Raw genomic sequence first — 14,916 nt, 5'->3', positions numbered from 1 at the left:
AAGTTGTGTTATTCCTCATTTCGCAACTTTACCACAAATTTTACATGCAACGCTTCCTCTCGTGTATAGTACTGGAGTTTCAAAGTGCCAACCTATATAATTATTTGGTGTACCCTCTAATCCTTTCGTCGAAAACTCTTCATGTGGTGGCATGTTTCATTTTTATTTATATACAAGAAAAATAAAATTAGAATTAGAATTTAAAAATATAAACAATTCATTATTTCTATTATCATATGCACTTAACTTATTGGGTCGGTTTGTAACCCAAATCATTTTTAAGATAAGTTTGTAAGTTAAATTTAATAATTTATTGGGTGTGTTTTGGTCTAAACTAGGGATGACAAAAAAATCGAACTCATCGGGAAAAACCAAATTAAACGGGCCGAGGATGGGGATGATAAACAGGGACGGGATGGGGAAAAACCAAAATTTTTAAACGGGGACGGGGACGGGTTTAGTAATCCCCACCCCGATTACCCGAATACCTGACCCGATACCCGACCTGATACTCGGTCCGATAAATATTAAAAATAATTATTATATATATAATATTAATAAATGTAATTTAAATTTAAAAAAATATAAAAGAGATTATGATTTAGGAGAACACATCTTATAAGTTTATTTTTTCAATTGTATTGTTAATATGATATGTTATATAAATTAATAAATACAACAACTTGTTCACAAGAGTCCGAAGCATATTGTAAAAGCATCGAATATGATCTTGATGATGGTGACGAGGTACTAAATTAATATACAAGTTATACGTGATAGCATTAACTTTTTATATAAATTTTGGTGGCTTATAATTTTTTTTATGTAATTGTAGCAATCGGGGGTCACAATTGTTTGATGACGGTGGTGGTGTCGTTGACGTGACTTGGAAGTTGGAACTTTAGAAGAATTATTTCGTTTATGAAAGTTGAAACATTATATTATTAGTCGTTGTCATTATATTTGTCTATTTGAATTGTTTTGTTTTTATATTTTGGATTCATTTGGTGGTATTTGACGTTTCAAATAAATTTAGACCCGATAATGATATCATTTTTTAAATAACTCGTGTCATCGTGTGAAATTTAAACGGTAACGAGGATTCCTGCGGTAAAAAATAACCATCTAAGGTAAACGAGTAATTTTCACCGCGGTGAAATTTATTCGTTTAAATAATCGTTTATGCTAAACGGAGATACCCGTTTCCCGCGATTTCCCCCTATTACCCGATAAAAACTCCCGTTTAAATCCCACGATTTTTTAAATGAAAACGAATACGAATTTTTTAAACAGGGACAGAAGACCAATCCCCGACCCAAAACCGCCCAATTGTCCTCCCTAGTCCAAACCCAAAACATTAAAAGTAAAAAAAATTAAAACCTAAAACATAATTATAATAATAATAATAATGATTAAATCCCTTCTTTCTTACTCTATATCCTGCGTGAGTGAGAGGGGAGGCCGAGGCCGAGGCGGAGGCGGAAACGCAGGGCAAAATCAGAGAAAAATAGGAGTTTTTTCGTTAAAATTTGTCCAATTTCTTCTTTTTTTTTTTTATGTTCTTCAATTTACTTTTCTTGCTATACCTTGATTCCTACCAAAAATACCCAAAAAAACTTACTTTGCACAGTTGCTGCTGCATGTTACACCAAGAGCAACGCAAGAAGCAATTATAGAAAGAAAGTAAGTAGTAATTACTTGAATATATGAACTTCTCCTTAAATTGAAAGATTTTTTTTCTGATTTTGTTTGAGTTTGAGGCTGTGCAATGAAATTTGAGAGAAAATCTGAAGTTTGAAGAAGGAGATTTGAAATTGCAGTTGGGTTTTTTTATTCTTTTGTTTTGAATGATTGAATCCTTGTTCTTAACTTTCTTTTTATCTTTTTGTCAGATTATTTTTTCGTTTTCTGATTGAAAGTTAGATGAGTTTCACAGAGGAATTTATTCTTGTATTGTCATTTTCCATTGTTTGATTTAATCAATCATCAATATACTTTTTTAAAATGTTGCTGTGTTGCTGACTCGGTGTAACGGCAAATAACGGGAATAGCGGGCCGTTATGGCCGCCATCGGCCGTTTTAACTTCTTTCTTTTACTTGTAGATTTGTACAACCTTCTGATCTTATGCGTTGTCATGTCTCCTGTAGGTTAGTGGAGCTAGAAGCATGGAGAGAGATACTGTAGAATCTGGCCTCACATTTACTGGTTTTGCAGTAAATGTGTTGTTCCACTATTAAAGTAAATATAGAACGTGATTGATTTGAAAAATTGTAAATCTTGAAATTTCTCTTAGTCCGATCATTTAAATCTCTTTGCTATAGGAAATTTGTGCCAGATCATAAATCTTGACTTGTTTCTCATTTTCTCTAATAATTGCCAAAACCTGGGCAGATTGGATTTTTGCCATGCCCTTCCTGTTTTCCATGTTCCATTTGTTCTTTCCTATGATTCATGTTTTCCTTTGAGAATGGGAAATACTTTGTTCCATTGGTGTAACATATCACTGTGGGGGTTTTAGGGCTAGTGGAAAATACTTGCAATTGCAAGTGTGCTCTGTCTGCATTACTATCTCAAGTGTGCTGTATGCATTACTATCTCACCTTCCTTCCCTAAGTGGTGAATTCCTAGATTGGGGACTTAACTTTGTGTTTCTCTGAAAACAAATTTTCTTAATTTTAGGTTTTGAAATGCGGATGATGAAGGCTGTAAAGTGGAAGTGTTTTGTCATGAATTCAGTGAGACTTTCTTTCCATAAGCAGTGCTACTTCTCCTCTTCTACCTCGTCATCTTCACTTCCATGGATCTCCCCTCTACAGTTTGTAAAAGCCAAGTCTCGAAAAGCAGATCCTCCAGAAATGTCACATGCCTCTATGGAGTCTCAAAGGAAACCGAAATTTATTTCTCACGAAACTGCCATCAACTTGATTAAACGTGAGAAAGATCCACAACGGGCTTTAGAAATATTTAACAGGGTGTCAGAGCAGAAAGGCTTTAGCCATAACAGTGCCACTTATGGATCCATACTTCACAAGCTTGCGCAATCAAAGAAGTTTAAGGCCATTGACTCATTACTTCGTCAAATGATCTATGAAACTTGTAGATTTCATGAAGGTATATTCCTCAATCTCATGAAGCATTTCTCAAAGTTTTCTTTACATGATAGGGTGCTTGAGATGTTCAATGCCATTCAGCCCATTGTTCGTGAAAAGCCCTCGCTGAAAGCTATTAGTACTTGTCTTAATCTCCTGATTGAATCAAACCAGGTTGATTTGGCACGAGATTTTCTATTGAACTCCAAGAAATCTCTCAGGTTGAGACCCAACACATGCATTTTTAACATCTTGGTTAAACATCATTGTAGTAATAGAGATCTTGAATCCGCGTTTGAGGTTGTAAAGGAGATGAAAAAGTCCCAGGCTTCTTATCCCAATCTGATTACCTACTCAACCTTGATGGGCGGTCTCTGTGAAAGTGGAAGACTTAAAGAAGCCGTCGAACTGTTTGAGGAAATGGTTGGAAAGGATCAGATATTGCCCGATGCCCTAACCTATAATGTGTTAATTAATGGCTTCTGTCGCGAAGGAAAAGTTGATCAGGCCAGAAAGATAAAGGAGTTTATGAAGAACAATGGTTGCAGCCCTAATTTATTCAACTACACTGCCTTAATGAATGGGTTATGCAAGGAAGGAAGGTGGCAAGAGGCCAAGGAGCTTTTTGTTGAGATGAAGAGCTCAGGTCTGAAACCTGATACAGTTGGTTATACTACATTGATTAATTGCCTTTGTAGGGAAGGTCGAATTGATGAGGCGATGGCGTTGCTTAAGGAAATGAAGGAATACGAATGCCAAGCAGATGTTGTTACTTTAAATGTATTACTTGGGGGATTATGCAGAGAAGCTAGGTTTGAAGTGGCACTTCAGATGCTCGAGAAACTGCCTTTTGAGGGTGTTTACTTGAACAAAGCAAGTTACAGAATTGTATTGAACGCATTGTGCCAGAAGGATGAAATGGAGAAGGCAACTAATCTGTTGGGTCTGATGCTGGAGAGGGGTTTTTTCCCGCATCATGCAACATCGAACGATCTGTTAATTCGACTTTGTAAAGCCGGAATGGTAGACGATGCAGTTACGGCAATGTCGGGATTGGTCGAAACTGGGTTTAAACCTGAACTACATTGCTGGGAGTTTCTAATTGAACTGAATTGCAAAGAAAGGAAGTTGATCCCTATGTTTGAACTACTTGATGAGTTGGTCATAAAAAGAATGTAGTCATAATCATATAGGTGGTATCTATTCTCCTGAATCAATTGGAAACCCTATTTGCCTGTAAAACTTCCTTTTTGTGATAAATTTGAGCATTTGATTCAATGACCTTCTTGGTCCCTAATTTTGCAAGTTTAATCATTCTAGTACTTGTATTTTCAGAGACTCTTGTTTAGCCTCCTCCAAACTTAAGCTGACATGATTTTGATTTTTTTTTTGTCATCTTATAAAAATAAAAGAATTCAAAAATAGTTATTAATGTTCTTGAAATATTAGCGTAGATTTTTTTTTGGCTATAAAATTTTGAATATTTTTTAATTTGTTGGTAACGTGATAGAAAATGTCAAAAATAATAAAAATCGGTATTTTAATAATGGTTTATTGTTAAACTTATTGAGTAGATTTAATAATAAAAGAGAATGTTATTTTTCTTAGAGGATTCAAGTTTGAGCAGCTGGCTTGGGATAATGTTCGTTGTCAATGCCTTAAGGGTTATCTTGAAGTTATATTTTTTTTCTTCAATGCGTTTATCCTCCAAGGTTAAAAAGCTTGATAAAGATTCGTGCTTCTCTATCATATATGGGGTCAGAATGCATGATTGACTGAAAATGTATTGGAAAGTGGGGATTTTCAAATTGTTGCTCTCAATTCTGCCAAAATTGGGTTTTTTTCCCTTTTGCACAATATACTTGTTCTTTTGTGTGTATGTTGTTTCTTCTGCTGTGTGGAAAATGGTATGAGCATTGTTTGATGATCTAATAGTAATCATCACTTCGCTTTGCTATCTACAAGCACGTAGGTGAGTTACTTTCAATCCTCCTTGTATATATTGTCGGGCATTACTGTAATGTCATTAAAATGTAGAATATTAGCATGAGCCATGGCTGAATATCATTGCGAGGATCGAAGCGTCTGATGCATTTCCGGTTAAAATTGGGGTTAATGATTTGATCTTTGAGTGGTTTTGTTAGATCTGTCATATGTTGGTAAAGATTGATATCTATAGTTACACAAATGTTTCTGAAATTAAAAAGAAAAGGTCAAGATTCTTATAATAATATTATTACTGCATAATCTCCTTCCATTACTTGTGCTTGTTGCGCATGTTAAAGAGGTTCTTCTGCTCCTCTTTTCTTTGCAGCAATACTTGTTCATGAACCGAATAGATATCAGGTATAACCCAAATATAAAATTATGTGTTCGTTTTTAATATATATCAATTATTATATTATAATGTATATATAATATTATTTAATTTTAAATTAATTAATTTATTTATTAAATACCAAATCTAGAGAATTTTAACTGATCACTTTTTTTTTGTTCCTTTCATCTCCATCAGGGTCACTCTACTTTGACCTGCCCTCATTCATCTCATAGTCATGCCACCCTCCTTATTCCTTCCGTGACCAACAGACTAGCAGTAGTCTGGTAGTCCATATGCTTTGTTGACAGTGGCGGATCACTAAGGTTCTAGAGGTGAATTTTCTCCGAAATGCTGTATGCTCGGCGAATATGGAAACCCAAACCCCGAGACACTGTTGTAGGCACCTGAATCGATCTTATTGCATTAAAATGCAAGGCCTCATCCAAAGAATCTCAACGATTGTACATCAGATATGGTGCGGTGGTTGTTGTGGATAAGCTCTCGATATTGAACAAGTCCGAGCTGGTACCTCTTACTACATCATCGTCTGTTATGGCGATTCTAGACATAGTTTCTTCAGAACAGAAATCGATAATGTTTCGCAAGGTGGTAGGAGCACATTCAACGACTCTAGAGATGGATCTTCATGATCGACAACAATGGAACTATTATTGTTCCTAGTCACTGCCATTTTAACGTGGGATGATTTTGATTGTTGGTTAAGTATTGGAAACGAGAAGCCAGAATTCCCTGAAGCTCTTGCTGCTGTTGTTTGTATCTCTTGCCGTTTTTTATCAACTACCTTGTGTCGTAACCGGTTTTCGTCCGGGCACGAAATATTTATTTTGGCGGGAAAATCGATATGAATAAATGGTTTTGAAAATAATTTGGGGAATCGCCATCGGCCTTTTGGGTCAGGTAGGTCGAATACCTAAAAATTATTTTTTAAAAGAGTTTTAAGAAAACATCAATTAAAAAATTGAACTGATCTGCGTTTATAACCAAAAATTCATTCTTTTTAATAATAAAAAGGGATTCGTGGTCGGTTACGTTTAGGGAAGGATTAGCACCCCTACAACGCCCAAAATTGGTACTTTTTAATTATAAATTGTCTCTTATTATTAAAATTTAAAAATTCAAAAATATATTTAATTTATAATCCTATTATTTCAAAATTATAAAAATATTTATTTATTTAAAAATATCAGAAAAGAACTTCTAGGTGCCTTAAGACAGTTCTTTTCTTTGATATTGATAACTATTAATTTAAATAATATTGTTTAATTTTTAATTTTAAAATATCAGAATAGGACATCCAGTTGTTTTAAGACTGTCATTTTCTTTGATATTGAAAACTAAATATTAAAATAATTTATTTAAAATAAATATTTATTTATCATATACTTTTAACAATATTTAAATATATAAACAAATAAAAATTAAAAAAATACGATTCTAACTATATATTTAAAAGCAATAAAAATACTTAAAATAAATAACTAAAATATAGTAAAATTAAAATTGAAAAACCTAATTCATAATTAATCAGAATTATAGGGATTAAACATGCTATTTTCTTATTTAATAATTTAGTGACTAAATTAAAATAATCTAAAATTCGGATATTAGAATAAAATAAATTAAAAATATAAACTAAGGATTAAAATATTATTTATTAAATTAAAGGATTAAATCTATTATTTATCCTAAATATATTATTTTAATATAAAGGACTAAAATAAAAGAAATTAAAATTAAAGATCTGAATTAAAAGTATTATAAAATCGATTTAGTGACTAGAATGTAAAAATTACAAATTGGAATGGCTTCGGACGGGGTTTACCCTTTGTGAAATTACAGAGATACCCTCCCCAAAACGACGTCGTTCGGGAGAGTGTATTTATAACCTAAACCGGCTGGCCCTACGGGCCAGCTTCTCATTTCCTTTTCTCTGTTCTCTCTCTAACAGAGAGAGAACAAATTTCTCTCTGCCCTCTCTCTAGCTTCCCTCATCGGAGAGAAGCCGGTCACCGGACGGCAACCGTGTGCCGCCGTGACTGTCACCGCCGGCCACCGCATCCGGTGGCCGGAAAAATTTATTTTTACACTAATAGATAGATCGGACCGTCCTAAGGACGGTTCCGGTGTTATTTTCTCCTAAAAAGCTCCCAATCGGAGAGAATCTACAAAAGTACCTTCGGTGTTTCGAAGGTTCCGGTGAGATCCGGTGGTCGGGGCTTTCTCGGTAAGTTTCTCTTCTTCTTTTTTCCTTCTTTTTTGTTTCTTTGCTGCTGAGATCGTTGGTAGTATTTTGTATATATATTTTTTTTCGGTTTTGTCTCTCTGGGATCTGTTTTCTGTCTTCCTCTCCCTTTTTTTTTTCAGGTTCGGGTGGTGGCTTTTATAGCCACCACCGGTGTGGCCATCGAACCGGTCCGAAGAGGGGGTCTCGGTGAGTCACCGGACTACCAGTGGTGACTCACCCCGTAGCCATGGCGTGGACGGCTGGCGTTGGAGCTTCTGGAGCCTTCGGTTGGGACGTGGCAGCGGCGGAGGTGGCGAGAACAGCAACGGCCGCCGCGTGGCCCTAGGGTATCAGACCCTAGGGTTTCCATCTGGAGCCATCTGGACCGTTGGATCTTGCCAGATCCAACGGCAACAAGCTGAGGCGGTTGGGATTAGGGTTTAGGAAACCCTAACTGAAACCCCCAAATGTTTAGGGTTTCTGGTTGGTCTGGACCGGTTCTGGTTTGTTTGTAACTGGGTCGGTCCAGTTGTAATTGGGTCTGTAATTAATTATTTATATATGTATTTAATATATATTTAATAATAATAATAATAATGATAACAATAATAATAATAATAATAATAATAATAATAATAATAATATGGGTAAAAAAAATTAGTATCTTCAGCTGCCCCTCTTTGCTCATTCTTGTGTTAACAAGAATAGGGCAAAGATGAAAAGATAATAAATTTTTTTATCCATTTGGCTTCACTTGATCATAATGGAGATATTGAATAAATTCTTCTCTCTCTCCAGATGAGTTCTTCTCATTATGAACTTTCTGCTGGGGATGATGATGACCTCCTTTTTTTCTGTGATAGAGTCATTCAAAAGGTTGAATAAGCTTTTGATGAGTTCTTCTCATTATGAACTTTCTCTTCTTTCTTCAGATGAGTTCTTCTCATTATGAACTTTCTCTGAAAAAAAATAACCCATCAAGTAATAGATTTGAGCAAAAAGGTTGAACAAATTCTTCTCATTATGAACTTCTTCTTCCTTCTTCAGATGAGTTCTTCTCATTATGAACTTTCTCTGGCAAAAATAATCCATCAAGTGATGAATTCAGACAAAAGGTTGAACAAATTCTTCTCATTATGAACTTCTTCTTCATTCTTCAGATGATGAATTCAGACAAAAGGTTGAACAAATTCTTCTCATTATGAACTTCTTCTTCCTTCTTCAGATGAGTTCTTCTCATTATGAACCTTCTCTGGCAAAAATAATCCATCAAGTGATGAATTCAGACAAAAGGTTGAACAAATTCTTCTCATTATGAACTTCTTCTTCCTTCTTCAGATGAGTTCTTCTCATTATGAACCTTCTCTGGCAAAAATAATCCATCAAATGATGAATTCAGACAAAAGGTTGAACAAATTCTTCTCATTATGAACTTCTTCTTCCTTCTTCAGATGAGTTCTTCTCATTATGAACCTTCTCTGGCAAAAATAATCCATCAAGTGATGAATTCAGACAAAAGGTTGAACAAATTCTTCTCATTATGAACTTCTTCTTCCTTCTTCAGATGAGTTCTTCTCATTATGAACCTTCTCTGGCAAAAATAATCCATCAAGTGATGAATTCAGACAAAAGGTTGAACAAATTCTTCTCATTATGAACTTCTTCTTCAGATGAGTTCTTCTCATTATGAACCTTCTCTGGCAAAAATAATCCATCAAGTGATGAATTCAGACAAAAGGTTGAACAAATTCTTCTCATTATGAACTTCTTCTTCCTTCTTCAGATGAGTTCTTCTCATTATGAACCTTCTCTGGCAAAATAATCCATCAAATGATGAATTCAGACAAAAGGTTGAACAAATTCTTCTCATTATGAACTTCTTCTTCCTTCTTCAGATGAGTTCTTCTCATTATGAACCTTCTCTGGAAATGTCAATACATCAAATGATAGATTTGAATCTTTGCTAAAATCTTTGAAATTCCTGTTAAAAATTCAACATAGATGAAAATGAATGAAAATGCACCTATTTTTGTAAACACCTAAAATATGATGCATGAATGTTAATTTATTTGATTTCAGACTGGTGAATTGAGTATTTCTTCAATTGTAAAAACCCAATAGATCTTTCTTCTTCAAATCAGAGAATCTATCATCTTTGACAAATGTAGATGTAGATATTATGTAACAAAACCTCTTGAGAATAAAACTCAATAGTATAGGCTCTTGAAAAACTTGTATTCATACAACATGTTGATTCTGATAACAACTCATCTGATTATGAAGTGACCTTTCAAGATGATTTCACAGATATCGATAGTTCTTCTAATACCGAGAAATCTTGAATTCTGATTCTGCTGAGGAGAATAAACTGTTATACTTGACAAAAATGGGATTCTCAGATGCTGAAGCTTCAATAGCCATGTAGAGACGTGGTCCAGATTCATCAATTGCAGAATTGATAAATTTTATATGTGGTGCTCAAATGACTAAAGATGCTGACGCACTTCTTCCGGTAAAAGATGGGAAGCCATTATGTGATGATCCCAATTACAAGAAAAGGCGAAACTTGTGCTATGATTTTTAGGAAAGGAATAAGCAAAAGAAGCTTGAAAAGAAACTTCTTAATGAAGATGATCATGCAGTTCATCTTTTAATTCCAATGATTGGTTCTGTAGTTCTTACCAAACCAGATTAAATAACTCAAAGAACACTTCCAGAAGATGCTATGAACACATTCATCTTCCAAATTCAATGATTGGTTCTGTCCAACCAGATCAGATAACTCAAAGAACACTTCCAGAAGATTCTATGAGCACATTCATCTTCTAAATTCAATGATTGGTTCTGTCTAACCAGATCAGATAACTCAAAGAACACTTCCAGAAGATGCTATGAGCACATTCATCTTCTAGTTAATGATTGGTTCTGTCTAACCAGATCAGATAACTCAAAGAACACTTCCAGAAGATGCTATGAGCACATTCATCTTCTAGTTAATGTTTGGACTAGGATATCATAATGCTTATTTGATGTAGAGCCAGAATTTGTAGATTCGAAGCATTTCCATGCTACTACACTGAAAAGGGCTATATTCATAATTCTGCCAATTAAGAACAGAGTTTCTCTTATTCTGCTTCCTCCATGTGCTGATGCTTTTCCATTGACCAAGAAATGATGGCCTTCTTGGAATCCAAGAACAAAGTTGAATTGTTTATAAACATGTACAGGAAGTGCCAAATTGACAGAAAGGATCTGTAAGGTTCTTGAAGCTTATGACAATGAGCCACCTTCGAGTGTCTAGAAGTGTGTTCTTGATGAGTGCTGAAAATGGAATCTAGTATGGGTTGGAAGGAATAAAGTTGCTCTACTTGTACCTGATGAGGTGGAAATACTTCTAGGTTTCCTTAAAAACCATACACAAGGATCTGTATAGAGACATGTTTCCTAGTGATATCAATATCTTGTTTCTTTTTGCTAGAATCAGTGCTGCAAAGATCGCCTTCTACTGTCTTAGTATATCTTTGAAAACAGATGTGCAAGAACTGAATGGTGATCGGTTGGAGCAATTGATGAATAGATTTGGCGGATTCGACCTTGTTGTCGGTAGCATCTCGTGTAACAATCTTAATGTTCATGGCTTTAAGATAGTGATGATTTGCTTACTTTGTATTCCATGTATTTAAAAGTATTATCATAAAGTGATATTCAGGAATCTTTAAATTATTTCAAAATTATGTTAATTCAATAAAAGAATAAATTGAATTTTCAAAAATAAATTGAATCTCAAATAAATTGAACTTGAAATAGATAGAATTGTATTCAAAGTTATGGCAAGCATAAGAATGATAAAAATTCAAATGTCTCAACAAATTATAAGCATAAGTATTTCTAAATTAATCAAGTTGACACAATTTAGAGAAATGATGTAAGCTTTTGTCTGGAAGATCTCAAATGTTGTCGAAATGCTTGTAGATGTGAAGTTTCTTCCAAAATGTCAAAATCTTAAGAGGGTTCAATTGCCAGATGCCTAATATCAACCTGCATTTGAGCTGCCTTTTCAGGTTTTCAACTCAAATCCTTCCCTTGGTTACAAGATGCCCTTTGCGGGTTTTCACCTTGACCCCCCTTTTTCTTTTTTCTCTTTTTTTTTCTTTTTTTTTCTTTTTCTCTTTTCTTTCTTTTTTCTTTCTTTTTTTCTTCAAGCATAATATTTCTTGACAGAATCCGAGTTTATTGGATTTCTCAGAATTTTTCCCTCTATTTCTGTCAAGATCAATGCTCCTCCGGAAAAAGCCTTTTTTACAACGTATGGCCCTTCCCAATTAGGCATCCATTTCCCACGGAAATCTTTATGTATAGGCAAGATATTTTTTAGTACTAGATCACCCTCTTGGAATTCTCTTGGATGTACTTTTTTTTCATGAGACCTCATCATCCGTTTTTGATACATCTGTCCATGGCAAATAGCTTTCAATCTTTTCTCCTCAACAAGGTTCAATTGATCAACTCTAGCTTGGATCCATTCAGATTCATCCAATTTTGTTTCTCTCAATATTCGAAGCGATGGAATCTCAACTTCAATTGGTAAGACTGCTTCCATCCCATAGACTAAAGAAAAAGGTGTTGCCCCAGTAGATGTTCGAACAGTAGTTCGGTATGCATATAAAGCAAAATGTAACTTCTCGTGCCAATCTTTGTAAGTTTCAGTGGTCTTTGTAATGATTCTCTTGATGTTCTTGTTTGCTGCTTCAACTGCCCCATTCATCTTTGGACGATATGCCACTGAGTTTGCATGTTTGATCTTAAACTGTGCACAAAGTTCAGTCATCATTTTGTTGTTCAGGTTCAGAGCATTATCTGTAATGATCCTTTCTGGTAGGCCATACCGGCAAACTATCTCTTTCTTTATGAATTTGCAGACTGTGGATCTCTTAATATTGGTATATGAAGCAGCTTCAACCCATTTGGTAAAATAATCAATTGCCACAAGGATGAAACAATGTCCATTCGATGCTTTTGGTGTGATTGCACCAATGACATCTATTCCCCACATAGAAAATGGCCAGGGTGCTGTCATTACATGTAAAGGAGATGGGGGTATATGAATCTTGTCTGCATATATCTGGCATTTATGACATTTCCTTGCATAATCAATGCAATCTGTGTGCATGGTAGCCCAATAGTATCCATATCTCATTATTTTTCTGGCCATGGAAAGACCATTTGCATGTGTTCCACATATTCCACTATGTACTTCTTCAATGACGTTTCGAGCTTCGCTGGTATTTAAACATCTCAATAGCATTTGATCACTGCTTCTTCTATACATAATCTCTCCATCAAGAAAATATCCAGCAACCATTCTTCTCAAGGTTCTTTTATCAATTTCTGATGCATTTGGTGGATAACTTTGATTTTTTTATATATTGCAAGATATCATGATACCATGGTTTACCATCTACTTCTTCTTCCACACTATAACAATGTGCAGGAATTTCATATACTTGCATTTTGATTGGCATCATATCAACTTTCTTAGTTGCTTGAAACATAGCAGCTAATGTAGCCAAAGCATCTGCCATTTGATTTTCTTCTCGAGGGAGATAATTGAAGGTAACTTTCTCAAATTCCTTCACTAATTCAAGGATAAAATTTTGGTATTCCAACAATTTGGGATCTTTTGTTTCCCATTCTCCTCGCAATTGATACACCACTAACGATGAATCTCCATATATCTTGAGAAATTTGATTTTTCTTTCTATAGCTGCTTTCAATCCCATGACACAAGCTTCATATTCCGCCATGTTATTGGTGCAAAAGAACTCCAGTTTACTTGTAAAGGGATAATACATTTTCTGGAGAAATTAACACAGATAATACATCTGCCATCTAGCCATTCTGCCTGTCAAAGCTGTGATTCCATTAAGAATTTCAAAGGATCAAGTTTTGATATCAACCAAGTATATGGTATAACATATATTGTCTGAGTCTTCGAGTAGTCCACACCAAAGCACACATAATTTTGTATTGGGGGATATCGAACTTCACAATCAGTAAATTTCTTGCTCAGATAATAAATACTTTTCTTTTCTTCCAGATTCATCATGTTGTCCTAGTACACATCCCATCGAATTTTTGAAAACCGTCAAGTAGAGAATTAATGGTCTATCAGGCATTGGTGATACTAAAATTGGGGCATTGGATAAGTATTTCTTAATAATATCCAAAGCTTCTTGACATGCTTCATTCCAGACTTCAGGATTGTTCTTTCGAAGTAATTTGAACACTGGATCACATTTGTCAGTTAATTGAGAAATGAACCGAGATATATAATTTAATCTCCCCAAAAGCCTCGAACTTCTTTTTGTATTGGGTGGTGAAAGATCTGAATTGCTTTTACTTTATCTGGATCAATCTCGATTCCTTTTTTTGCTGACCACAAATCCCAAAAGTTTTCCAGAAGTTACCCCGAAAGTGCATTTTGCGGGGTTGAGCTTTAATTGATACTTCCTCAATCTCTGGAAAAGCTTTCTCAGATTTTTAATATGTTCTTCTTCAGTTCGGGATTTGGCATCATGTCATCCACATATACGTCAATCTCTTTGTGCATCATGTCATGAAACAAATTACCATGGCTCTTTGATATGTGCCCCTGTGCATTTTTCAATCCAAATGGCATCACTTTATAACAGAATGTGCCCCACATGGTTATAAATGTTTTTTTCCATGTCTTCAGGATTCATTTTTTATCTGATTATATCCTGAAAATCCATCCATAAATGAAAACCACGCGTGCCCTGCAGTATTGTCCACCAATGTCTATGTGGGGTAATGGAAAGCTATCTTTTGGACTAGCTTTGTTGAGATCTCTGTAATCCACACACATTCGAACTTTCCCATTTTTCTTTGGTACGGAACAATGTTGGCTACCCATTCTGGTATTAGATGCCTGTAGGAAACCTGCATTGATCTATTTCATCACTTCTTCTTTGATTTGCAACAACATTTCTGGCCTCATTCGTCTGAGCTTTTGTTGGACTGGTTTATATTCTGGATTGATTGGAAGCTTGTGTATCATATCTGTGCTCAAACCAGGTATATCTTGATAAGACCAGGCAAAGATATCTTTGAACTCTTGAAGGAGATTTATCAATTCTTGTTTTATCTGGATTGTCAGAGTAGTACCAATTTTCACCTCTTTCATTTCTTCATCTGTTCCCAAATTCACAGTCTCAACCTCTTCTTTGTGGGGTAGAATTTG

The 14,916-nt window shown here is 34.9% G+C and overlaps 1 protein-coding gene across 2 annotated transcripts; it reads left to right on the top strand.

The window, feature by feature from the left end:
* Nucleotides 1-1,505: 1,505 nt before the first annotated feature.
* On the top strand, nt 1,506-4,366 carry LOC120123413 (pentatricopeptide repeat-containing protein At5g18475-like). 2 transcript variants are annotated; one of them, XM_039142312.1, is made up of 2 exons: nt 1,506-1,683; nt 2,681-4,366. In XM_039142312.1, exon 2 carries the CDS (start codon nt 2,689-2,691, stop codon nt 4,267-4,269), a length of 1,581 nt encoding a protein of 526 aa, XP_038998243.1. In that variant the 5' UTR covers nt 1,506-1,683; nt 2,681-2,688; the 3' UTR covers nt 4,270-4,366. The 2 variants fall into 2 exon arrangements, with proteins under 2 accessions (XP_038998243.1, XP_038998244.1); XM_039142313.1 differs by lacking the exon at nt 1,506-1,683 and adding an exon at nt 2,223-2,239.
* Nucleotides 4,367-14,916: the final 10,550 nt, after the last annotated feature.

Source organism: Hibiscus syriacus, unplaced genomic scaffold, assembly GCF_006381635.1.
Source record: "Hibiscus syriacus cultivar Baekdansim isolate YM2019G1 unplaced genomic scaffold, ASM638163v2 tig00110393_pilon, whole genome shotgun sequence".
NCBI lineage: Eukaryota > Viridiplantae > Streptophyta > Magnoliopsida > Malvales > Malvaceae > Hibiscus > Hibiscus syriacus.
Note: the sequence above shows the minus strand (reverse complement) of the source record. Positions and strands in the feature narration are given on the sequence as shown.